The 24,138-nt window shown below is 33.3% G+C and overlaps 3 protein-coding genes and 1 long non-coding RNA gene across 4 annotated transcripts; 3 read left to right on the top strand and 1 right to left on the bottom strand.

The window, feature by feature from the left end:
* On the top strand, positions 1-1,746 carry LOC107431214 (protein LURP-one-related 5). The gene is made up of 3 exons (XM_016042098.4): positions 1-265; positions 715-1,033; positions 1,188-1,746. The coding sequence occupies exons 1-3, from the start codon at positions 126-128 to the stop codon at positions 1,692-1,694; spliced, it is 966 nt and encodes a 321-aa protein (XP_015897584.4). The 5' UTR covers positions 1-125; the 3' UTR covers positions 1,695-1,746.
* Positions 1,747-3,550: 1,804 nt separating this feature from the next.
* Positions 3,551-9,589, bottom strand: LOC107431427 (ethanolamine-phosphate cytidylyltransferase). Its single transcript, XM_016042332.4, has 9 exons — positions 9,010-9,589; positions 8,642-8,877; positions 7,607-7,788; positions 6,266-6,337; positions 5,800-5,867; positions 5,249-5,369; positions 4,494-4,559; positions 4,272-4,394; positions 3,551-3,904 (listed from the first exon to the last, which is right to left on the bottom strand). Exons 1-9 carry the CDS (start codon positions 9,336-9,338, stop codon positions 3,833-3,835), a joined length of 1,269 nt encoding a protein of 422 aa, XP_015897818.1. The 5' UTR covers positions 9,339-9,589; the 3' UTR covers positions 3,551-3,832.
* Positions 9,590-13,923: 4,334 nt separating this feature from the next.
* On the top strand, positions 13,924-14,722 carry LOC125419035 (uncharacterized). Its single transcript, XR_007237991.2, has 3 exons — positions 13,924-14,230; positions 14,365-14,422; positions 14,553-14,722. It is a non-coding gene; the product is annotated as an uncharacterized LOC125419035 (long non-coding RNA).
* Positions 14,723-15,575: 853 nt separating this feature from the next.
* LOC107431221 (uncharacterized) lies at positions 15,576-23,778 on the top strand. Its single transcript, XM_016042108.3, has 15 exons — positions 15,576-15,987; positions 16,376-16,503; positions 16,659-16,791; positions 17,576-17,732; positions 17,815-17,893; positions 18,275-18,315; positions 18,462-18,578; positions 18,750-18,830; positions 19,589-19,651; positions 19,727-19,778; positions 21,786-21,860; positions 22,835-22,882; positions 23,051-23,086; positions 23,182-23,256; positions 23,439-23,778. Exons 1-15 carry the CDS (start codon positions 15,828-15,830, stop codon positions 23,511-23,513), a joined length of 1,320 nt encoding a protein of 439 aa, XP_015897594.1. The 5' UTR covers positions 15,576-15,827; the 3' UTR covers positions 23,514-23,778.
* Positions 23,779-24,138: the final 360 nt, after the last annotated feature.

Here is a 24,138-nt window from a genome sequence, read left to right as displayed (position 1 = left end):
GAAACATTATATAGGTAGGGTCGGTCTTCCTTTGAAAATGCACATCCTTTTATAATATATATGTAAATAGACATATAGATAGACAGATAGATATAGCCAATGGTCATCATGAATTGTAAAGCACAATGGGCAGTTCGGCCCACGACGTACCTCTAGGGGTACTCAACATTGGATTGTGCCTGCCTAACTTTGGATCCATTGCCGAATCTCATGGAAACAGCGTATTGATGATGTTTTCTATCGGATTCACGACATTGAAAAAGGAGTAATCATCGTTCTGCCAAATTCCTCGACATTTCTTCATTCTATATATCCATATATAACTCTTTTTTTTTTATTATTTATTTTACAAAAGAAAAAAAAAAGTTTTTATTTTTTTTCAATAATATTCATTTACCATCCTACCTCATTAATTAATTTCATTTGTATTATAAAAAAGCTGGGGTCCTACGTAAAAAGTCGTGTTAGCCACTAAGCTATACATAATCATCGAGTGATCTCATAAGCTTATAGTTTTTTTTATCACGTTTCCTGTTTACAAATTAGTTACAATTAATCCCAGTTCTTCTCTTCTTTCTGATTTCGATCGATCCTAATTCCTCATCTCTCTCTGTCTCTTTCAGACAATTAAACACTTTCCTCTTTGATCTCAGTTTATAGTCAGGTTATAATAATTTCTTGATCAATTAATATGCATATAATTACCATGTCCAGGGTACACCCTTCTTCTGATAACAAATGCCAAGAAGACGTGTTGTTGAAGGAAATTAGACCAGGAGTACAAGTTCATAATAAGGAGGAGGTGGAAGATCACGATCATGACCATGGTGCGGCTCCGGCGGCAGAGTCTCATGTGTCTGTGCTGACAGTGTGGAAGAGGTCGAGCATGAGCTTTCAGGGGACTGATGGATTCACTGTTTTTGACGACCATGGAAGATTGGCTTACCGAGTAGACAACTATTCAAGGAAAAGAGGAGGCGGCCTTGTCCTCATGGACGGAGCTGGCAGGGCCTTACTTACTCTTAGACCTCAGGTAGGTACCCTCCTATAGGCTTATACTAATTAATTTTTAATTAATTAAATATCGGATGATCACTATATATATATATATATATATTCATATATATATATATATATTAACAGTCTATATATGGTGTACATATGATGATGTTCATGATGATTATCAGGTACTGAGCATGCAATACCAATGGAATGCATACAGAGGAGAAACAGAAGATGGATTTGGAACGAGTAGTCGACGCAAAAGTACTAGTAGCATCATGATGAGTGGCAAAGTATTCTCAATGAGAAGGAGAAGGAGAAGCAGTGGATCAGTGTTTTTTCACAGTGGCAACAATGATGAAGAGGCAGAGGTGTTCCTGCATGGAGGATCTCCATTAATAACAAAAGAAAAAGGTGATGAAACATCATCGTCATCGCCATCATCATCATCAATACCAGATTTCAGGATTGGTGGGTGTTTTAGGAGGAGGAATTGCATCATCACATGTGGGAGGACGGGACAACTGGTGGCAAAAATTGCAAGGAAGAAAGTAAACAGTACAATCTTGCTTGGGGATGATGTGTTTAGCTTAGCAGTACAACCTGGATTTCACATTGACCTAATTATGGCCTTTGTTATTATTTTGGATCGAATCTGTGGCAAGCCTTATGCTCCAGTTTTGTGTTCTTGATTATTTCTCTGTCTCTCACAATTCTGTTTAGAAATAGCAAATTCATTTTCCATTTTCATTATCCTTCACTTAAATAATTCTGGTCCAATTTTCTATACATCTATTTAACCAAACAAACTAAATCTATTATTGTGCTCGTAAGAATTCTAACTTTTTAATTATATATGTGGCTCTTTGTTTATCTCCTATATATTTTGATTCTTCACATTCACCCTCCATACTCTTTATAAATTAAAGCACGGAAAAGGACTAGAGTATGCGTTTAACTACAGCTTCAAGCCAATATTAGTCTAAAATAACATAATTGTAAAAAGTTGATAATTTTTACTTAATAATTAATAACGTTTTAGTAAAGGACTAGAGTATGCGTTTAACTACAGCTTCAAGCCAATATTAGTCTAAAATAACATAATTGTAAAAAGTTGATAATTTTTACTTAATAATTAATAACGTTTTAGTTTATGATATAGTAAACATATGCATTCATATATATGGATATTTTATATATACATAATACGAGGGATTATGAGAGACAATATTTTAGTTATATAACTATTAGATCTGTATGATTTTCTTGACAATTATCGCTTATAGTTCTTCTCGTAAGTCTTTTACCATATTAAAATTGACAAATGTATATTATATATATAAATCATGTTCTTTTAACAACCTTTTTATTATTATTATTATTTTTGTTGGCACAAGTTCTTTAGTAGCCTCTTAATCATTCTAATTAAATGCTCACATTTAAAAATCAATTAATGAACTAAATATGAATTTACTAACATTCTAACACCTTACTTAACCACAATGAACTCTTTACCGTGATAATTATTCATACATTTTTAAATCATAACCATTCAAATGACAAGTCAACATAATATGAAAATTTTCATATTAGAATCTTCTTTATCAATCTTAAATTACTTTTAAAATCAATTTACAAATGTATTTAATATTAAATGAATATGCATAATTTTCATAACATACATATATATTCTTTTAAATCTCAATTTTTGAATTGGTTATGGGATCTACAGTCCATAATATTGGTTATATAATTATTCCTCATTTATTAAAGTAATCTAAAAATTAATTAAAAAAATAATATTACAACTGTCAGATCATCCTAGTCTATACCTTATATATATATATATATATATATATATACACACATATAAAGAGTTGTTGTAGTTAGAATTTGAAGCATTCATATACCACCCGTGTTGTAATTATTATCTAGACAAACAATTATACTATATTTGGGTTGGAAGGTGATAAGGAAAAGAAATGAAAACTTTAATAAGAAAAATAAAGAAATCAAAAATATTTATAAAATTACTTGTTTGTATGAGTACTAAAAAGAAATAAATAAAAAATACTTAATATTACTTATATAAAAAAAAGAAAAATAAAAAATAATTAATATAATTTTTATGTTTACAAAAAATTCTAAATATAAAATATCTTAATCAATTAGCTTTCAATTAATAAATATAATATTAAAATATTTAAAAATTTCATTAAACTCTTTTGCTTTCCTTTTCTTCTATTTCTAGTTAAATTTAAATGGAAAAAAATAGATAGTTTAAATAAACATAATCTACTTTTTCATGTTCCTTTTCTTTCCTTTCTTATCTTTTTCCTTCCTCTTATTTTAACAATTCAAATAAAGAAATTAAATCCTTTCCTTTCCCTCGTATTCCCTTAAATTAAACATTCCTCGTATTCCCTCAACCCAAATATAGTGTCAGTGTAATATTAAATTTTACAATGTACTTTCAATTTCAAATGTCCAGTGTTCCAGATACTACATTATTTTATTTAAAAAATATAAATTTTCAATAAAAAAATAATGATTATCAATCTCCGTTTATAAATAAATATAGATATGGTCGACATCCTTTTAAGAAAGCATACAAGCCAAAAAAGACCTTCAAGTCGAATATCCTCACTATATTCAATGCAGTGGGAAAAAAAAAATATATATATATATATATATATTAATAATAAAAATTACCTGAAATAATTTATATAAAAATACTATTTAATTAAAAGTGCTCCATTTTTTCTTTATCGCGTAAAGACCACAGATAAAGTTGGGAGGCCCTGCCCTGCCTTTGAGTTCCTGATTCAGATCAATCACCGGAAACATAAGTCTTATCCGCGTAATATCTTTTCTCGCTTTCTGACTTCTTTTCATTTCGTTTCTGCAGAAAAGAAAGAGCAAATACAAAAGCCAGAATGATCTTAGAATTTTTCATTCTTATTTTTTATTTTTTATTTTTGATAAAAGAATGATCATGGATGCTAAACAGGTATATAAATACATATCCTAGAAGAACATATGAAAATCACAATAACGTCCTAAAACTTCAGTTTCATACTCAAGCCATAAGCACTTGTCTGTTGTATATACAACACCTATAATCATTATTTGTTACTTTTTCATTGCTTTTTTGTATTCCTTGCAAGCCCAACTCTTAAAACCATCACAAAATATTTTATTTCGTGGATATAGCAGGACTATATTCGATCATAACTACAAATAATTAGGTTATTCAGATATGAAGAAACCTGGTAAGCTTCATGATTGGACACAATCCTCCTAATTATCGTTGTCGTTGTAATGTCTAAAGGACTATCCAGAACTTTAAAGATACCCATACTGATCGGAACAGCATACGGATTTCCATCTTCCTGCAAGATTAAAGTTATTAAGAAGCATCTTTGGCATCTCCAACGTAGGCAATAATCCTATAAAACATCAACACCACTAGCAGTCTGCTTTACATTTACCTTCTTAAAATCGCTACTCTCTGCTATTGTCCCATGCACAACTAATGAAATATTAAACGTTGTTATCTGCAGTCACAGAAGTCCCCACAGAATAAAATACAAACCAAGCGTGTGCACATATATATATGACCAAAAAAGGCGTGTAGAGCAAAATATTAAACAGGATTACATATTTTGGATATTGAGGGAGATGGATAAAAATCCAATACTTGATTATATGGTTTTATGATAGACCTAGCTTTAGCTTAACAATCATAGATGTCAATGGGGTTGGAATTTGGAAGGAGGTTCCAAACCTTCACCCACCAGGTCATCAACCCCCCACCAAACAAAAGGTCTCTTTTCCCACTTTTTTGAGCTCTTTTAGTTTCTCCTGCAGTCCTCCATGCACAACAAATTATTCAACCAAACATCTTCAGATTATAATTTAGTTTTGTGTCAACTTGATACACATAGTTTGGTCCATACTTTGTAATAGCTTGATCTTTTACATTTGACAGTAATCTAACAAGGTAACAAAAGTTACAAACCCTGTTGTCCTTTTGGACTTTGGTCTTCTTTCAATTCATTCTAATTCTCATCTACAAACAATTTATTATCAACATGTATTTCATGTCAACTTAATGAATATAGCTTGATCCACTTCCTTACAGCTTAAACTTCTGTCAACTGGAACTTAACAAAATAGGAAGTTTTTCTTTGAGGTTCTCATTGGAAATTAAACGGTGCATAATATAAAGGATAAGCAAACTGACCATGTCTCTAGACACTTCCCATGGAGCACCAATTATCACTTCATCTACATAGCGGCAAGCCAAAACACTAAGGCTTCTTTCATGGAGATTCATAATTGGGCGATGTGCTCCCCTACTAGCACTGCAGCGTAGTGGTAATAGAAAATAATAAAGATTTATTTCTTTATTTACTTATGAAAAGAATAGAAGCAGATACATGAATAATAATGATACTGAAATAAAACAATATATAAAAGGAGGCTAAAATTGATTCCTTATGATAGAAATAACCTTAGAGGAAATTTTTTACAGTATCCTAAAGTTTCATAAGCTTACAAACATTTCAGAATCAAAGTACAGAGCGGCAAAACTGGATATTAAATCACCAGTCATGAATATGGTATCAGGCCATAAACTGCAAGATATGACGCTTACCTACGTTAAATTTCCAACCTAGAGAAGCAAAATAACAAAACAGAAAACGAAATAAAGAATACCAAAAAAGAAACATCCAACATAATATAATGGAATTTCAGAAGAAGGTATTACAACAAAAGAAAAGAATTTGTAACCTGACAGTCTGATCAGTGTGTATCCCCACAAGAAGAAAATCTCCAAGCTCCCGAGCAAGCCTCAAAATCTACACAACACTACTGGAGGTTGATCAAACATACTGCCTTTTTACTACCTAAAATGTCAATGCATGTATTGAAATGGAACATTGATAAAATGAAATGTTATTTAAACCCCAAAAAAAAAAAAAAAAAAAAAAAAAAGAGAGAGAGAGAGAAAAAAAGAAAAAGAAAAAGGAAAAAAAGCATTGATACATTCTAGTTAGGGACACATGCAAGTAAGAGAGAGTCAAAGTAAAGGTTAATCTTATTTCTCGTAATGAAGATAAATGAACAAGTTTGATAAATAACAAGAATTGCAGAAGTTCTTTACTCAGCTACCCCAACGAATTGGAAGCACAATGAATACTATACTTCAAGACAAGAACAGAGAAAAACTGTATGCAAGAGCAAAAATCCATATTACCTCCACATGTCCTGCATGAAAAAGATCAAATGCACCGTCTATATAAACTATGCGAGCATCTTGTCCAGGCCCCTGTGACAAAACTTCATCAGGAGCTAAAAGTTTCACCAAAAGAAGAAAAATGAATAAAATAAAAGCAGAACAGTAAAGCACAGCTGGAAAGAATATGTGCTTTCCTTTAGGATGAGTCTCAAGCAAACAAACCATAACTGTGACACTAATCATCTCTACCATACTCCATCTCTGATAAACCCTCTGACATTAGTCCTGACTCCATATCACATGCATTAAAAATTGTACAGCCAAGTTCCAATATTGCATTCTATGATCAAACCGCCCACTCTGGATGTTTCTATATGTTATTCACAAAAAGAAAATTTTAATGCCAACTAGTCAACTACCATACAAGAATTTTTTATATAGCCTTCAGCTGTCATAATTCCAATGACCTCTTATCAGTAAGTAACCTGTTACTCATTTCAAGAAAAAAACCAAGTGGCGCTTAGAATTATATTCCACGTCATTCAAGCATATTTAGGGTGCACTGGGGAATGATTTTCTAGGAAGCACTTGTCCTAAGGAAGCTTCTAGTAGTGCTTCTCATGAAATCACCAAATAGGTGCTTTCTAAAACAAGAAAAATAAAAAGCACTTTTGTATTATTAACCAAACTCTATAAGAAAAGCCTTTATCCTTTTAAAAATGGTTATAGATTTCAAAGTCACTCCCACACGGGAACTTAGATTTCAATTTCAATCTATCATATCAATAAAACAATTAGTTATGATATAAGAAATATTATATCACTTTGTACAAGTTGGATTCAGACCAACAACTCAAGAGGTTGCCATGTTATTTCCTTGCACTTCTTCTTGTCAATTACCTAGATAACAGTACCACCAGAAAAAAAAAAAAAAAGAAAAAGGAATGTTTGCAAGATAGTTTTCAGGGGTATCAGTAAACAACTTTGAGCACGAAGTTCAATGGAAACAAGTACAAGGAAACTGAGCAAGCTTAATCTAGTGGAACCCAGATATCAAGTCCCAAATCAAGTTCTTCAATTCAGCCATTTCAGATAAAACAGGACATCGAAATTTTTTCCGATAAAAGTTTACTAAATGAAGCAAAAAAAAAAAAAAGAAGAAAGAAAAAAAAAGGAAAAAAAAGAGTCAATTGAGGGCAGTCTAAGGCTGTTATTGCTTTTGTACATCCAATCGAGGGCAGAAACCAATGGAAAATGAACTTTCTGGTTTTCTAAGGGAACTAAAAGATTGAAAAGTGGATCATTGATTCAAGAATTATTTGCTTCCAGAGCAGTAAAACAAATATCCAGAATGCATACCTTCCCATTGGAGAACTGAACAATTCTGCGAGAAGTTGGCAGAAAATGTGATATGCGAGTTCCACTTCCAGATCCACCCTCTTCGAATTTCTGGCCGTGACCATGGCTAAATTGTCTTTGCAAGGAAGCATGGGTTTGAGTCTCATTAATAGTTCTTTCTCTTACACAGAGAAGCATACGACCTGTATAAAATAATTAAAAAAAAAAAAACAATCTGGGACCAATAAGTTTCAACCATTCCAAGCAGTTAAAAAGCAAAAGTTAGAAATCTAGGATGTCAATAAGGAGGATAGTAAGGGCAAAAAAAAAAAACAATATAGCTAAGAAAAGCCACTTCTGGCTTGCATAAGAAAAGCAACTATGAGTAAAAAATGAAATGCCACATAAAAAATTAATTGGAGAATGACACATTCAAACATGAATAGGATTGTGTGATGCTCTACACAAGAAAGTCAAAACAAGGATGTGCATCACACAACATCCAAATGCCATACCACCCAACAACACAACCATAGCAACATTTGCTGATGCAACCAAACCCTGAACACCACCCTGCCGCCACCACTTCTAGTTGTTGTTCCCACCAAACGTTACCGGCTCCAACACCAAAAGAATACCAATGGTAACAGTTGCCAAAGCAATGATCATAAGTCTATAACCTCCAGTACTACCACCACCAGAAAGTATCATTAAGAATATACCCGAAAAACATAACTTTTAAAACGTTTTGAAAAGATACAGGTACAGCAAAAATCTATAAGACGGCGCTTAGATCATGACTATCCAATAGAAGGAATCTAAAACTGGGAAAAAAAAATGTCCTATAAATTGTAATCATTGAAATCAGAAGGTATCAGGAAAAACCAAAAAAGCTTGACCCAAAAAAAAAAAAAAAAAAAAAAAAAAGATGCGAGTAACCATGACATGATCACCACAGAAACTACATCAAGCATGAGGCATGAAAGGGAGGGGAGGGGTGATGATTTGTGGCTGAAAAATATAAAGATAAAGAAATGATGCGGGCAGAATCCTGACCAACAATGTCGGTGCTAGAGACTCCTTCAGTCCGCTTGATATGCTTGAAGCGACCAGCCTTCTTGGCGAGCGCATATGCATCAGTCCCATCAGGAAGAACGCAAGGATCATCCCCATGAATGATATAGTCTATATCGTACTCATCAAATAGCTTCCTCATGAACTCTTCGGTTATGGCATAAGGGGCATCCGGAATAACCTCATCGACCCATTTCACAGCATTAACCATAATCATTCTAAAAATAAAAAAAGAAAAAAAAAGTAAAAAAGAAAAAAAACAACAACAACAACAACAACAACACGCACACAGAGTTCATATTCGAACCATTTGCCCACAGAATCTAAAACAAAACGCATAAAGGATGGACCTTTCATTGAGAGGAGTTACAGGGGGCCCCTTATTGACGATAATCTCGGCGTCGCTGACAACGCCCACAACCAACTGATCACCCAGGGCACGAGCCTGACGGAGAGCGTTGCAATGGCCGTAGTGCATCATATCGAAGCAACCATCCATGTAAACGCGCACGGGTTTCTTCTTCTTCTTCCTCCACTGAATTCCCAGCGGGACCTGGGCGCCATTGTAGGAAGCCAAAACCGAGGCGCTCAAGGCGACCACGACGCCTCCTATCAAGCACTTGGCCACAAATTTCGTCCAGTACTGGTTGGTCTCAGAATACCCCGAATCGGAACCCATCGCCGTCCCTCTTTACCGTCCTCCTCGACCGCCGATTCTGAATGTGCGTCCAAAATACCTAATCTTGCAGTTGCATCCCATTCATTGTTAATTTTTTATTTTTTTCTTTTATCAAATTCTTTTTTCCTGTAAAATCCTCTTTCAGAATCTAGGGTTTTCTTTTTCTTTAGTTATAATAATAATAATAAAAAAAAAAAAAAAAAAAAAGGGAATTACGCAGCAGCGGAGAGCAGCATATATTCTTGCAATTGAATTAAAGCGCAGGTTGTGTACTGCGCGGTTTTGTGGAAAGCTCATAGAGTGACGCGTGGAGTAAGCGGAGGAGTGTCATTTCCGTTGGATAGATCTTACAACTATTTTTCGGTGAATTTATTATTATTAAACATATTTTTTTGATAACAAAGACATATTTCAATAATTTTAATTTTAATGGATTAAATAAATATACATGAAATAGCATTAATAGAAATAGGAATGGTTTTTTTTTTTTTTTGGTTGCTGGAAAAGTAGTGGGAAGTAAGACTGGGCAAAACCCGACTAGGACCGACCAACCCGTCCGAACCGAACTATTTGGATCGGTTTGGGTTGGTTTTTAAGTGTTAATCGGGTCGGTTCGGTTACAGATGGATTGAACCCGTGGTTTTCGGTTTGGGTTATGGATGAGTAGAAAATTTACCCAACCCAAACCGAACCGACCCATACCAAAGTCTCTCGTCTCTTTCATTTCCAACTCTCCAGGAATTTGCTTGAAAATTAAAAAAGAAAATCTCTTGCTCTCTGCCAGTCGAAATCTCTTGCTCTCTGCCAGTCGAAATCTCTTGCTCTTTGCCAATCTGCCTTCGTCTCTCCTCTCTTTCCACCTCTCCAGGAATTGGATGCTTGAAAATTAAAAAGGAAATCTCTTGCTCTCTGCCAGTCTGCCTTGCCTTCGTCTCTCGTCTCTTTCCACCTCTCCAGGAACTTTTCTAAGGTTAGCCATTTCTCATCTCAGATTGTATTATTGCTTCTCTCTCTCTCTTTGTGGCACCGTCGGGCATCAACAACTAATCGAACAGCTTCTCTGTTAGGATTTTTTTCTCATTTGTTTCTCTCTCTTTCTCGCAGATCTAGCCAGTGGTATTTGAAGAGAAGGGTACCATTCGAGCTTCAATGGTAGTTTCTTAACATCACTGTGAGTTTCTTTCTCTCTCTCTCTCTCTAAAAACCCCTAATTTTATTTCTTTTTGTGAAGCATTTGTATTGCAAACTCAAATTTTTTTTTTTTAGTTTGTAAAGTAGGCATTCAGTTATTTTGTTTTTCAATCTTTGTGTGTTTTGTAATAAAAGTGCGAGATTCTGGAAATGAAAATGTGCAGTTGTGACTGTTTGGTTGCTTAGAATTTTGGATGATGAAAAGAAATAGTTTATATATATATATATATATATATATATTAGGATTTTTCTGCCCCTAATTATTTCCCAGTCATACAATTACCAAATATTTGTTTTTCTTGTGCCTTAGTCTAGTCTGGGGTGATTTGATTTCTTAGATTAAGCATATTATGTTTCTTTAACCTTAAGATATTGGACTTCCATGTAGAACTTTGTTTCCTCAACTTATGGGCATCATGCAGTTGTTGTTTCCTCAACTATGTTTCCGAAAGTTTTCCTATTGCAATGCATTTCGAGTGCAATTATATGTTGGCCTAATATAAACCATAGCATCTAGTGCATAAATTTTGTATTAATGTCTCGCAAATCAATTAAATTGGCATACTTTCTAGCTGATTTTCTGTTAACCTGTATGAGCACTGTTCGATTAATGAGTCTTATGTATCATTTCAATTTCAATTTTGGGCAAAATGATTATATGACACCTGCCTACACAATCAATCCGTGGACGTCCATACAGTTCAACAAATCATTAAACATTTGTTTAGATTATATGTATATATATGCTGTTTTCTATTTAGTAGGGAAAGAAAAAACATAAAAAGTTTTATATTTCTTTCTTTTAAAGTAAATATGTAAGGGAAATTCAGATATAAAATGGTTTGCACATGTTTTTGTAGAGAGGAACAACTTCATTGATTTTGGTGGTTGAGAAATTTAGATACAACTTCAAGAAGGATAGGATTCCAAGTTCCGTTTGATTTTGGTGGTTGAGAAATTTGGAGGTAAGTTATTAAACTTTTTTCTCATTATTTTTGCATCAATTTGTGAAATTTGAAGTTCATTAGAAGTGGGAAGGTGAAAATTAGTTTTGGAAAGTGTAGTGAAGCTTAGGTTGTGAAATTGTTTGCTGTGAAGTTTGGAGATTGTGAAGTGAAATTTGTGTTATTTGATTTCTATGAAGTTATTATGAACAATGTTTGAATCTCATATTGATTGCATCCACAAAATCAAAACATCAAACCATTAAATGTGTCATCGGATATGCATCTAAAAACCCTTCACATTTTTCTTCTATTTGATATGGACTTTACTCCTAAATCTTTTAAAACTGATCCTAAATTTATTTTTCATTTTTTCTGTTTTTTTCGATTGAAGGATTTGATTCTAATGTGTCAACATATTTTTTTTTTCTTTTTTTTTTCCTTTTGTGAGTAAACCGATAACCAAAAAAAAAAAAAAAAAAAAAACAGCAAGCACCTTAATGTAGTAAATTAAGTAAAACTAATTCTTTTCACATGGATGTGCATGAAATATTATTATACTTTTTGTTTTCTTGTTTCTTTTTATATGTTTTTCAATAGATTTTTTTGTTTTTAATAGGTTATAGATGGATGAGGACCACAATGATTTGTATGATATTAATGAATTGGAAGAATATCTAAATGAATCAGAGAAAGCTGAGTCTCAACCTTCAAAATCGGATAAATCTTATAAGATACAAAAGAGAAAACCTTCTAGGGCTCCATCTTGGGTTTGGGAACATTTTGAAAAAATTCCAGATAGTGATTCAAGTAATCCTAGATGCAAATGTAAATATTGTGGGGTAGATTATGCATGTGATACTAAGAGGTGTGTAACTAGTACGTTACGGAATCATTTGATGAACCAATGCAAGAAATATCCTAATAGGACAGTGGAGAAAAGCCAACAAGTTCTTTCTTTCGATAGTAGTAGTAGTAATTTGGTGTCTACAAGTACAACATTTAGTAAAGAGGCATGTAGGCTTGCATGTGTTCAAATGATCATCATAGACGAGTTGCCATTTAGCCATGTTGAAGGGGAAGGGTTTAGAAAGTTTTGTAATACTTTGAACCCTAAGTATTAACCTCCATCTCGTAGAACAATTTCTAGAGATGTGTTTCAATTGTACTTAGATGAGAAAAAAATTTTGAAAAGTGTGTTTTCATTGAGGAAGCAAAGGGTTTGTCTTACGATGGATACATGGACTTCCATTCAAAATAACAATTATATGACTCTTACCGCTCATTTCATTGATGATGATTGGAAGTTGCATAAGAGAATTATAAATTTTTGTATTGTCCAAAATCACAAGGGTGAGACAATTGGTAAGGTTATAGAAAATTGTTTAATTGAATAGGGTATTGAAAGGGTTTTCACAATAACGGTTGATAATGCTTCTTCAAATGATGTGGCTATTAATTTTGTGAACAAAAGATTAGATTATTGGAAAGGAAATGTTTTGGATGATAAGTTTTTGCATGTTCATTGTGCTGCACATATTGTAAATTTGATTGTGACATTTGGATTAAGGGAAATTCATGATAGTATTGTTGGAATTCGTAATGCTATTAGATATGTTCGATCATCGCCTTCAAGGTTATCCAAATTTAAAGAATGTGTAGAAAAGGAGAAGATGGAATTTAGAGAAACCGTGGTTTTGGATATGTCTACTAGGTGGAATTCTACCTATTTGATGTTGAATTCGGCTTTGAAGTATCAAAAAGCTTTTGATAGGATGGTAGATGATGATGGTTTTTTTCTTGGATATTTTGAGGAGGATGAAGTTGGAAGGAAGAGAGCTGGGCCACCTCAAAGTAAAGACTGGGATAGTGCAAGGGTTTTTGTGAAATTTCTTGCTACTTTTTATGAGGTTACCTTAAAATTTAGTGCCTCTTTGACTGTTACTTCTAATATATGTTTTCATGAATTGAGTTTGATGTATAATGCACTTGTTGAATGGAGTAATAGTCAAAACCATTTGATGGCCGATATGGCAAAGAAAATGTTGACAAAGTTCGAGAAATATTGGGGTTCACTTGGAAATGTCAACAAGTTGTTACTTATTGCCGTTGTGCTTGATCCACGATATAAGCTAGAATATGTATCATATCTTTTTGAGGATGCTTATGAAAGTGGTATGGTTGAATATTTGACTAGGGATGTGAAAGATACTTTATATAATCTTTATGACTTTTATAAAGAAGTTGATTCTATGGATGAGAGTTCTAAAGTGTCTAATCCTAATGATAATCAATCAATACAAGCACAACAAAGTGGGATGATTGTGGATTCAATGGATGATGGAAGTATAGATGATCGTCGGCGTTTGAAAGAATCACAATTTAAAAAAAGAAAAATGGAGAAAAATGTATTGGAAATAAAGAATGAGGTTAATAGATTTTTGTTTGATCCATGTGAGGACGTGGAGAGTGAGAAATTTGATATTTTGGCTTGGTGGAAAAATAATTGCACAAAATATCGAATTTTATCTCAAATTGCAAGAGATGTATATGCCATTCCAGTTTCTACAGTAGCATCTGAATCTGCATTTAGTACCGGAGGACGTATTCTTGATGCATTTCGAAGTTCATTGGGTCCAAAGATGATGGAGGCTTTGATTTGTTCACAAAATTGGTTGAAATCAAATCTTATGAGATATGATTATAGAGTTGAAGTACCAATTGAGGATGTTGCATATTATGATTCTATTGAATCAGGTACGATTTTTTTTAATTATTTGTAATTTTATTTTTATCATGTTTTTTAGAGCTTTTTAAATGTTTTTAGTAATATTTACAACGTCTTTTTAGTATTTATTGATTAATTTAATATTATATTTTAATTTGTTTAGGAGCATCTTGTGTTACAAAACAAAATCTACCTCCATCTAATTGATCTATGATTGCTTGGTAAGTTTGTTGTTAATTCCAATTATTTTTTAAATTAGATAATATTTTAGTAATATACTAAATTGCACTTAAGTTTATTGATTGCTAGTTACATTTAATATTTAATGTGTAATTTTAATACTTGTTGAAGGATGAATGGAATATGGCTTTGCATGGCATATTGTGATAATGGGATTGTGGTTGATGGTGGTTGCTCGTGGAATGAAGTGTGTGGAAGAAGACTATTTAAAATAATTTTTATTTTTATGTATTGTTAGTTTATTAAATTCTAAGTTAATTTTGAAGTTTAAGATATCAAATATGGTTATATTCTATTTTATAACTAATATTGGTTGTAAACTTGTTGGAGAATTTATTTGTTGTTGTATGATGTATTTGTATAATTAGGTGATAGCTATAAACTTATATTGTAGTTGTATAGTTTTATGTTGTATTATTTCACATGTTTGATGCTTAATAGTTAGTTTATTTAGTATTTTTACTTAAGTGAATGTATGTTAAAATTATTTAAGTTAGATAATAGTTTGAAAAAGATATTTAATTTAAAATATAATGCATGAATAATAATATAATTAAAGATTGATAATTAAAAAGGTCTAAAAAAGATTTTAAACAATTTTGGCTCAATGTATCAAAATTCATATCTCAAAATAGTAAAAATAAAAAAATTTGGGCCGAAATCCATCATGAGGTCCAAACCGGTCCAAACAAAAAATAAAAAAATTTGGGCTGAAAGTGAAGCTCATCATAAGGCCCAAACTGGCCTAAACCAAAAATAATAAAATTTGGGCCCAAGCCCATCATAAAGCCCAATCCGGCCCAAAATGTGAACCCAATTTAAACCGAAAAATATTCATTCCGTTCGGTTCGGTTTGGGTTGAATGTAACAATCAATTCGATTCGGTTTTGTATCCAACCCAAACCGAACCGATCGATTTGGTTTAAAAAAATTTATAAAATCGAACCGAATCGAACCGAACCCACCCCTAATTTCAAGACGGGAAGGGTTCTGTGGGTAGGCCGTGGGCCTAAGGATTCGAACCGAACCCAGGACTGATTTGAGTTGCTCGGGAGAGTCCAAGGGGGCGTGCGATTTGTGCTTTTTGCTCTTTCCTTCTTTCCTCCTGGGTTCTCCACTTCTCCTGGCTCCGGCCTCCAAATAAAAATACAAAAAAAAAAAATATATATATATATATATATAAAAGAAAAATTAAAGCATTTCATTAATCATTAGACACAAATTAATTGTCGCTTGCTTGGTGCCCTGACTCTGAGATCCATACTCAATTCCCTATTTCCCCACCCAATCAACGAAGAAGGACTGAATATTTTTCTGGTCAATTAAACAAAACAAAACACATAGAAATAAGGAAAAAAAAAAGAAAAAAAGAAGAAGCAAACATCAATGGCGTCAACGGAGGGGCTGGTGCCTATAACTAGGACTTTCCTGGCTTCTTTCTACGACAAGTACCCTTTTGCCCCTCTCTCTGACGACGTCTCTCGCCTTTCCTCTCAGATTCGCTCTATCGCTAACGATTTGCTCACTTATCTTCCACCCTCTCAAGGTTTCATTTTTTTTTTTATTTACTTTTTATTTATTTATAAATAAATAAATAAATTTCGAATTTTTAAGTTAATGTTCGCTTATTTGTTGGCTTCGATATTCACGGGGACCTTAGGAATTATATAGATCTTCCTTCAAACGATTTCTTCTGTTATGGAACCGAAATTTACTGATGAGATTTCTTATTTATCCCCCTTCTTGTTTCTGCTTTCAGAATACAAAACTTGTGGCATTGTCGTTGATCAAGTTTATTTTATTTTATTTTTAATCTGATTCTTTTTTCAACAGAAATGAGGCCTTGGATCATGTACCAGTTTGATATTTGTCTGAGTTAATTGTGATTCCATTGAGTCGCTCTGTTTTGTCATAAACATTCTGATTTTAATTAGGTGATAGCATATTGATCCAAGAAGCAGACAGTGAACCTCCCCATAAAATCGATGAGAACTTGTGGAAGAATCGAGAACATATTGAAGAGATTCTATTTTTACTTGAAAGATCTCATTGGCCATCAGCTGTAAGATAAATTGACATGGCATATATGTTTCATTCTTGCTTGCTTTTGAAATTCTCAACATACATTGCTTGCCGTTGTTTTGTGATTTTAATTGTGTTTCTGTTCCGGTATTGTTGTTGCAAAATTTGATCTTTACAATTGTTTGATGATTGCAGCTCCAGCAGCAATCAACACCGGATGATGCTGAACTTGCTAAAGTTTTTGGACAACTCAAACATAAATTTCAAAACATTTTGAAGATTTTGGAGTCATTCCAAGCTAAGAATTCCGAGCGCGTGTTCAATACAGGTTGCTTATACATGTGCACCTCAACAATCAACGGTTATATCAATTTGTATGAACATGCTTCTTCAACAGTTATAGGGGGGGAGAGAGAGTAAGAGACCTATCATTATCTATTCCTTAATGGGCATTGTTTGTGCTCCAGACTGGGAGAATTTAATTTAAGGATAGTTCACATATTTTGTACCTAGGTCAAACTTAGACCAATATATTAGGGTTATACATGTCATTCAAATAGATTATACACCAAATCGAATTCCAAATTTCTTCTCTTTTCTCCCACCCAACAGCTGTAAGTGTCTACGCTAAAGAGACCTACAAAAAATAGAAACTTTTATCAGTGAATGTTACTTTCTATTGTACCTAGGTCAAACTTAGACCGATATGTTGGGGTTATACATGTCATTGAAATAGATTATAAACCAAATTGAATTCCAAATTTTATTTTCTCTTTTCTCCTGTCTAACGGCTGTGAATGTATACATTTGAGAGACCTACAACTTGAAATCTGCTCATCAGTAAATATTGCTGTCCATAGTACTATACCAAGAAGGGGCCAACAGTCAATGGAGTAGACTGTAGTCCACTAGTTACATTGAGGATTGCGTTCTTTCTTATGATATTATAATTCCAGCAATGAGCTAGGAAGAAACCATCTGTGCTTGTTACAGTTTGCCATTTTTTCTGGTATTTTTATATTGCAAATGCATGTACTTGCTTGTTTATGTGCATTCTGTTTATAATACTATTATGTGCTGAGGTGAGTTTTCTAAAATTGTTATATTTTCAGTTATGACGTACATGCCTCAAGATTTTCGGGGAACACTCATCAGACAACAAAGAGATCGTTCGGAGAGGAACAAGCTGGCGGAGGTAGAGGCTTTGGTTAACTCAGGAGGAAGCATACATGATCGATATGCTCTCCTTTGGAAACAACAAATGGAGAGGTGAGACTTCATGATTTACATTTTTGCAGATGCTTTCAGGCTATTAATGACTTTACATTGTGATTGATTATTTCCCTTCCAGGAGGAGACAGTTAGCTCAGCTTGGTTCAGCTACAGGTGTCTACAAAACCCTTGTGAAGTATTTGGTGGGGGTTCCCCAGGTATGGTCCTGTTGGAATCTTCTTTATTTTTATTTTCTAACAGACACTTTTATTTTTTTGGGTTGGCCTTCTAGTCCTTGCACTTCTTTTGGCCTGTACTGAAATAGTGGTTTATTTATTTGTTTATTTTTGATGGTTTGGTTTTTGCTTCATGAGCACAATCTTAATTATCTGCTACTTGCTGCATTTATTGTGTAAATTTTTATTTTTTTAATAATCGTATAATGGTGGTTTTTAAGTTTAGGGTCTCTGAGTGATAGAGGTCTTACATAAATCCAACAAACTAGTATATGTTTTTATGATATGTATGTACTTAGATTCCCTTGCATGGTATAGATTTAGTAAGCCTCATTAAATGTTTGGATTTTCTTGGTGATGCAGGTTTTATTAGATTTTATTCGCCAAATAAATGATGACGATGGGTATGTGCAGAAAACTAGTAATAATTATCTTCCACAACTGAATTATATTTTCTTGCCCTTGCTATGTAGAAGGTTTGACTTTGTAGAAGCTGTTCAATTAAATTTTATTGAATGACATTATACACTGAAAATCTTTTTATTCATAGGCCGATGGAAGAACAACGACAACGCTACGGACCACCTTTATACAGCCTTACGTCAATGGTGCTTTTTATTCGACTCTTGCTCTTTTTGGCTTGGGGGCGGTTTGAGGTTGGCAAATTGTGAGACATCTTTGCTTCTGTTTGTTGTGCTGTCAATTTCTAAATCAAGTGGTTTTTCTATATGAAACTATGTTGAATTGCCCTCATTCAGTGAGGCGGTGACACTTTGCTTTTTTTATTGCTCTTTTCTGCATTGTTACTTCTCTGTTTACGGTTTTATAAACTGAGCAGAAACAAGCAACAGGTAGCTGTCTTGGAGCAAGGTGTTAATGTTTACACAATTGAGTTTGAAAGATTCTTAAGGTTCATTAGGTACTATTCCTGTTTCTTGTGTTTTCATGTGTAATGTACTTGTTGTGCTGCAATTGGTGATTACACTCTTCATCATATTTTATATTCTACTACTATTGTATGAAAATTGTAAATCGAGTCCACCCATGCATCTTATCTGGAAAATAGTCCTTTTAATGTCTCCTCAGTATTAAGTTTTTTGGTCTGATGTGGGATGGCTTGAATCTATGAACTGTTGCAATGAACATGGTGATATTAATACATACATATACTAGTATAAAATCTCCTTGTTTCAGATGTTAAAATTCATTATTTATTTATTTATTTTTGATGTATAGAATGAACAGAGACATTGGCATTACTTGATCTTATGTCTAGTCTGTATATCTAGAGCCTCAAAAATTTGCTCTATGGTAAACTCTCAGACAGAATGACTATTATCTAAGTTATGTCATTGAGGTTAGGTTTAAAGAACGTTTAATTGCATAAAAAATAGGAAGAAACTGCAGTAACATAAGGAAACAGATACTGAAAAGCTTATTCTACCCCTTCTCTTTTCGCTTTATACTTCCCCTCCCTTTGTGATGGTTCATTTATACCACTCTTTTAATCTTATATTTAAATAAAAAATTTCCATTTCTCCATTGATGTAAACAACCTTTATCGAAGTAAATTTTCACATGTGTTTTTTACTAGAACAAATCTTACTTTGGACTGTTGTACTGCCTTGCTGTTATCTTTTTATTTCTATCAGTAATTACTGTATGTGTTTGTATCAGTGAGGTCTTTGCGAATTCCCCCTTCTTTATCTCAGCAGAGGTTGCTGGTGCTATAGAGGCAAGGTAAGTTTCCAAGGTCTTGATTTGATGTGAGTTTTGTATTTTCAATTTGAATTCTTCTTAGTCTCTTCTCTACAGGAAAAATGATGACTTCAAAGAAATAACTGTTCCAGCCGGAAAAACGTTTGAGGTTTGCTTTCCCACCTATTTGTGATCTGTGAGATTTATTTTTCATGGTTGAAGCATATCTTATTGGCTATCCAAGTTGTTCTTCTCAGCAATAAATATGAGTTCATAAATAAGAAAACATCTATACTAAAGTAAAAGTTTTGATGAGGGGCATGTATTAAAACAAGTGTTTTTCTGAGACTGGTCGATTTAAAATTTGATTCCAAATTGCATATGGAAAACAGAGTAGAGGTTAATATGGTTGAATTCTCATAATGCATGAGGGGATTTTTTTTAAGTGCATATCTTTACAAGGACTTCTCTACCCTTACAGAATTTGTAATAGTTATCAAGAATTGGTAGGAAATATTTTGACTTTGGAAACATATATGAAACTTCTTTTAATTCATTTGAACATGTGTCACTGACTTCTTGAAGAGTAGAATATGACGTGTTAAGTAACTTTTAGAAATATAATCCATTATTTCTAGGTTGCAGAAATGTTCAAGGGTTCTTACAAGAAATATACTAGAACAATAATGACAGGGACGTTGCTAGAAGCATCACATTCGTATATAACTGCTTGAGGACATCATACCTCGTGCTATTTGCAGCACACAAACCCAAAGAAGAGTATTGGATGCTGAAAATTTCTTTAAAAGTCATCCATGTCTTGGAAAATCGGCTTGTAATTTATATATGGGATTCTAGAACCTTTTGAGTCTTAGTAGTGCAGCTTAAAGTCTTAAACTGACTTATAGAGAGCATCAAAGATTATTGAGCTTTCAACTGATATCTAGAAAGCATTATACTAATGCAGGTCCAAGAAGGAAAGAGAGAGAAAGGGGGAGAAAATGAAAGGAACAATATGCTGATAATTCAATATTTAATAGTAGTAAAAGTCTCTTTGTCGAGGGTTACAAGACTTCTGTTTATAATTGTTGGAAACTACTACCATTGTTAAAGCTATCTCATTTCCTAACATCTCAAGCTTTTGGGGTTAATAGTAATTTAATATAATATCAGGGCATAGTTATCTATTCTTTATTATCTTACAAACCCCCGTTTATGTTTATTGATGGTGTGGCACATGTAAGCTTAATTTTTATCAGAAAAATCGTCTATTAGTGGACTGCCTACAGCTGAGGGAATTGTTAAACCTATCTTGTACTGCTATGTTAGTTTGATTTGCATAGTTTGGCCCACATCCTAATGATAATAAAGAAATCTAAACTATTAAGAAGTTTAAATCTAAATCTAAATCTAAGTCTAAAAGAATCAAATTTGTTTAATAGTTTAAATCAATGTAACGTCCTTTAAACTTTAAATCAATGTGAAGTCCTAATTTACTGAAAATATAACGAGGCATAGTGTTCAATAAAACTCCCATTCTTATTCGGCATCACACAAGTTTGGAACTTGGACTTTTCTTGGATATATTTTGACTTCTAATTCTAAGTATTAGAGGTTGCTTTATTAGAAGTACAGTCAATTGTGAATCATATTGCATTCTGGAGAGGCGCAACATTACCAAAGTATGCCAAATCAATTTTTGGGCCTAGTCCATTCTTCTAGGCCCCTTGGTAGAATTTTAAAGGTGGCTGCCACTTATCTCTTTTGATTTGATACTTTCACATTTTATATGGTCATGAATGGAAGCAAAGTTCATTATAATCCAGGAGTCAATTTGAATATAGCTGGACACTCAGGCTGAGAAATTATTTGAAGCAACTGATTATTGTCGAGGAAAGTATAATTAAAGGTTTATATTGTGCCATTATGAAAACTCGGTAAGAGTTGAATAGAAATTACAATTTGAGATTGAGCCCTTTCAGAGAGTTCATGCATTTGTTTTTCTATGCAAGTAGAGAATAATTTAAAAGGATGTAAAACAACGCCCATTGAGTGGTTGGTTTATGGCATAGAATTAATCCTGCATTTACTTATTCAACTTCTTTGGTATTAATGATTAATATGGGAATTTCATTACTCCATATTCATATCATTTTGTTCTTTTTCTACTTTGTAGGTATCGTTGTCAGTGGACATGATAAATTCTTATATTGCTTGGGATTTCTCACTCGTGCAAGGCAAGGTGAACCTGGTATTGTTTCAAAACCTTTTCAATCATTAAGGTTTTCACTTGAAAATGCCATTCTCTTTTATTTAAGTAATTTCTTTTATCAATCACTCTCTGATTATCTAGGGTTTCATGGGTGGGTAGTTTTGATTCGGGGCACCATATCAACCTGATTTGACCTATTTGGTTATACAAAGCTGAAACTTAAAACAAGTGAATCACATTGAGGTTCCCAAGCCAGCCCTACTCATTGTCGTTGGTGATAGGGTTCTCTACTAATTGGTGATAGGCTTCTTTTTTTCCTTACTTCTTAGGCCCACAATTAGGTTGGAATTATGTTACCTGGGCTTAAGAAATGCTTTCTGTTCCACTTAGCCTGTTATCAGCAAATAAAAACAAGCTATATAAAAAAATAAATAAATTAAAAAAAAAAAAATCACAGAGGAGATACAAGGGCATTAAGACAAATCCCAAATAAACTAACAAACCTACCAATATCTGAACAAAAAGAATAAACTAAAACTACTCTGTATCAGTCTCTGCCAACCAATATTCATGTAAAAATATCTTAGAAAATTAAATAATAGTGAAGATGCATTATCGGTCTGGTACCCATATTCTGCAGCCTGTACCAATATTTGTAATTTAAAAAAAAAAAAAAATACAATGAATAATTTTAATCCGTAAGCAAAGACCATTACCATTGGTCATGCACTGTGAATACGCACAAACTATGTTGTCCAAAACAAAGTTACAATAGGTGCTACCAACATTGACCATGATACTATGGGCTTTGGTCGCAAGTAAAACTATTGTTATGGGTTTTTGTCACCTTCAGTAGTAAATATCATTTCTAGTAATAGTTAACAAACGCAATAAAACAGAAACACCTTTCTTTCTCAGTTATTTACTCTCTTCCGGTAGATGAATTAGTGCTTATTTGCAATTTATTACAAAATGCAATCCACGTGGAATTTAGTTGTTGTTGTTGTTGTCAGGATATTGGATTTAGTGTGGAGTATGCTGATCCTTCTGGGGTAAAAACTGTAAGTTGAATTATTGTGGCTTGTCTATTGATTTCTGCAATGCTTCGATCTCTTTTGAACCTTTTGTCCACTCTCTCCCCCATCTTTTTCATGGTTATTTTCTTTTTCTTTTCCTTACTATTAATTATTTTCTTGTGATTTGTAATTTCTTTGGTGGTTGTCCCACAGCTAATATTACCTTATAAGCGTTACGAGTCTGATCAAGTGAGTTTATTATGTTTTTAGTGTATGTATTGGTTTGGTTTCAAAAATCTTCGATGGAGGATAACCTCTTATAAATTTCATGGATATTCTTCTAGGGCAACTTCTGCACAATCATGGCTGGAAGCTATAAATTGATATGGGACAATTCATATTCGACTTTCTTTAAAAAGGTATGTGTATGAGTGTGGTGGCAACCAACATTTTCTTTCTTCTTTCTCTTCACACTGTAACTGGAATCTTCAGGTAGAACCATAGAAGTAATGACAACAGTTTGAGGTTTTGCTTTTGTATTTCTTTGTGCTTCCAACCCTTGGCATCTTAGAATCTCCTAACATTTTTTCTCCCTTGGAAGGTGATACGATATAAGGTGGATTGTATACCTCCAGTTGTGGAGCCAGTTACATCTGCAACTCCAACGGAAGGATGAAAAGATCAATTTTTTAAGTAGAATCATCCTGGCAGATTGGTTTATGTTGGATTCAAATTGTATCATGTTGTCATTCTTATTCTTTTTGCACTTTCTAATGTTGGTTATCTTTATTGGGTTTCTTGACTTCTTCTTTACTTCATTGGCATTTTCTATTTGTTTGGTCCTAAGAACGTTATGCCCTGTATAAAAACTTGTATATTACAAGAAACTAATATAATCATTCCTCACACAACCGTAAATGTATTTCATTTATTTCTGCTTATTTCGATTTAATTTGAGTTTTTGTCCTTTTATTTTCCATGTTTCTTTTCTTTGGTCCTCATTGTAATAGGAGATTGCAAAGTGGCCACTTGGAAACTCGTCGGTAGCATAGACCACCGGTATACAACAGAGCGTACTTATAAATGAATACAGAACTAAGGTTCGTGCTCTCACCTTTTAAACTTTGAGGAATAATCTTTATAAAACCTATAAAACTAAAGAGTGTAAGCATGAATTTCAGACGTATACCTTCTTATCATGTTATTTGATATGGTCTCTGTAAAGAACTTGAGGTGTCCTCCACAAGCGTACTTCAAACTCTTTACAGGATGCAATTGGAAATTGCAAGGGGCCTTTTTTT

The sequence above is a fragment of the Ziziphus jujuba genome, chromosome 6, assembly GCF_031755915.1.
Source record: "Ziziphus jujuba cultivar Dongzao chromosome 6, ASM3175591v1".
NCBI lineage: Eukaryota > Viridiplantae > Streptophyta > Magnoliopsida > Rosales > Rhamnaceae > Ziziphus > Ziziphus jujuba.
Note: the sequence above shows the minus strand (reverse complement) of the source record. Positions and strands in the feature narration are given on the sequence as shown.

What these genes read in the sequence shown, in the direction of transcription:
- LOC107431214 (XM_016042098.4), top strand. Translation starts at nt 126, where the DNA reads ATGGGCAGTTCGGCCCACGACGTACCTCTAGGGGTACTCAACATTGGA. An exon ending in TTCACGACATTGAAAAAGGA is followed by an intron (nt 266 to 714) that starts GTAATCATCGTT and finishes TACCATGTCCAG; the next exon opens with GGTACACCCTTCTTCTGATA. An exon ending in TACTTACTCTTAGACCTCAG is followed by an intron (nt 1,034 to 1,187) that starts GTAGGTACCCTC and finishes GATGATTATCAG; the next exon opens with GTACTGAGCATGCAATACCA.
- LOC107431427 (XM_016042332.4), bottom strand. Translation starts at nt 9,338, where the DNA reads ATGGGTTCCGATTCGGGGTATTCTGAGACCAACCAGTACTGGACGAAA. An exon ending in GTAACTCCTCTCAATGAAAG is followed by an intron (nt 8,878 to 9,009) that starts GTCCATCCTTTA and finishes TTTTATTTTTAG; the next exon opens with AATGATTATGGTTAATGCTG. An exon ending in AGAGTAGCGATTTTAAGAAG is followed by an intron (nt 4,395 to 4,493) that starts GTAAATGTAAAG and finishes TTAATCTTGCAG; the next exon opens with GAAGATGGAAATCCGTATGC.
- LOC107431221 (XM_016042108.3), top strand. Translation starts at nt 15,828, where the DNA reads ATGGCGTCAACGGAGGGGCTGGTGCCTATAACTAGGACTTTCCTGGCT. An exon ending in CAGCCGGAAAAACGTTTGAG is followed by an intron (nt 19,779 to 21,785) that starts GTTTGCTTTCCC and finishes TCTACTTTGTAG; the next exon opens with GTATCGTTGTCAGTGGACAT. An exon ending in ATCCTTCTGGGGTAAAAACT is followed by an intron (nt 22,883 to 23,050) that starts GTAAGTTGAATT and finishes GTTGTCCCACAG; the next exon opens with CTAATATTACCTTATAAGCG.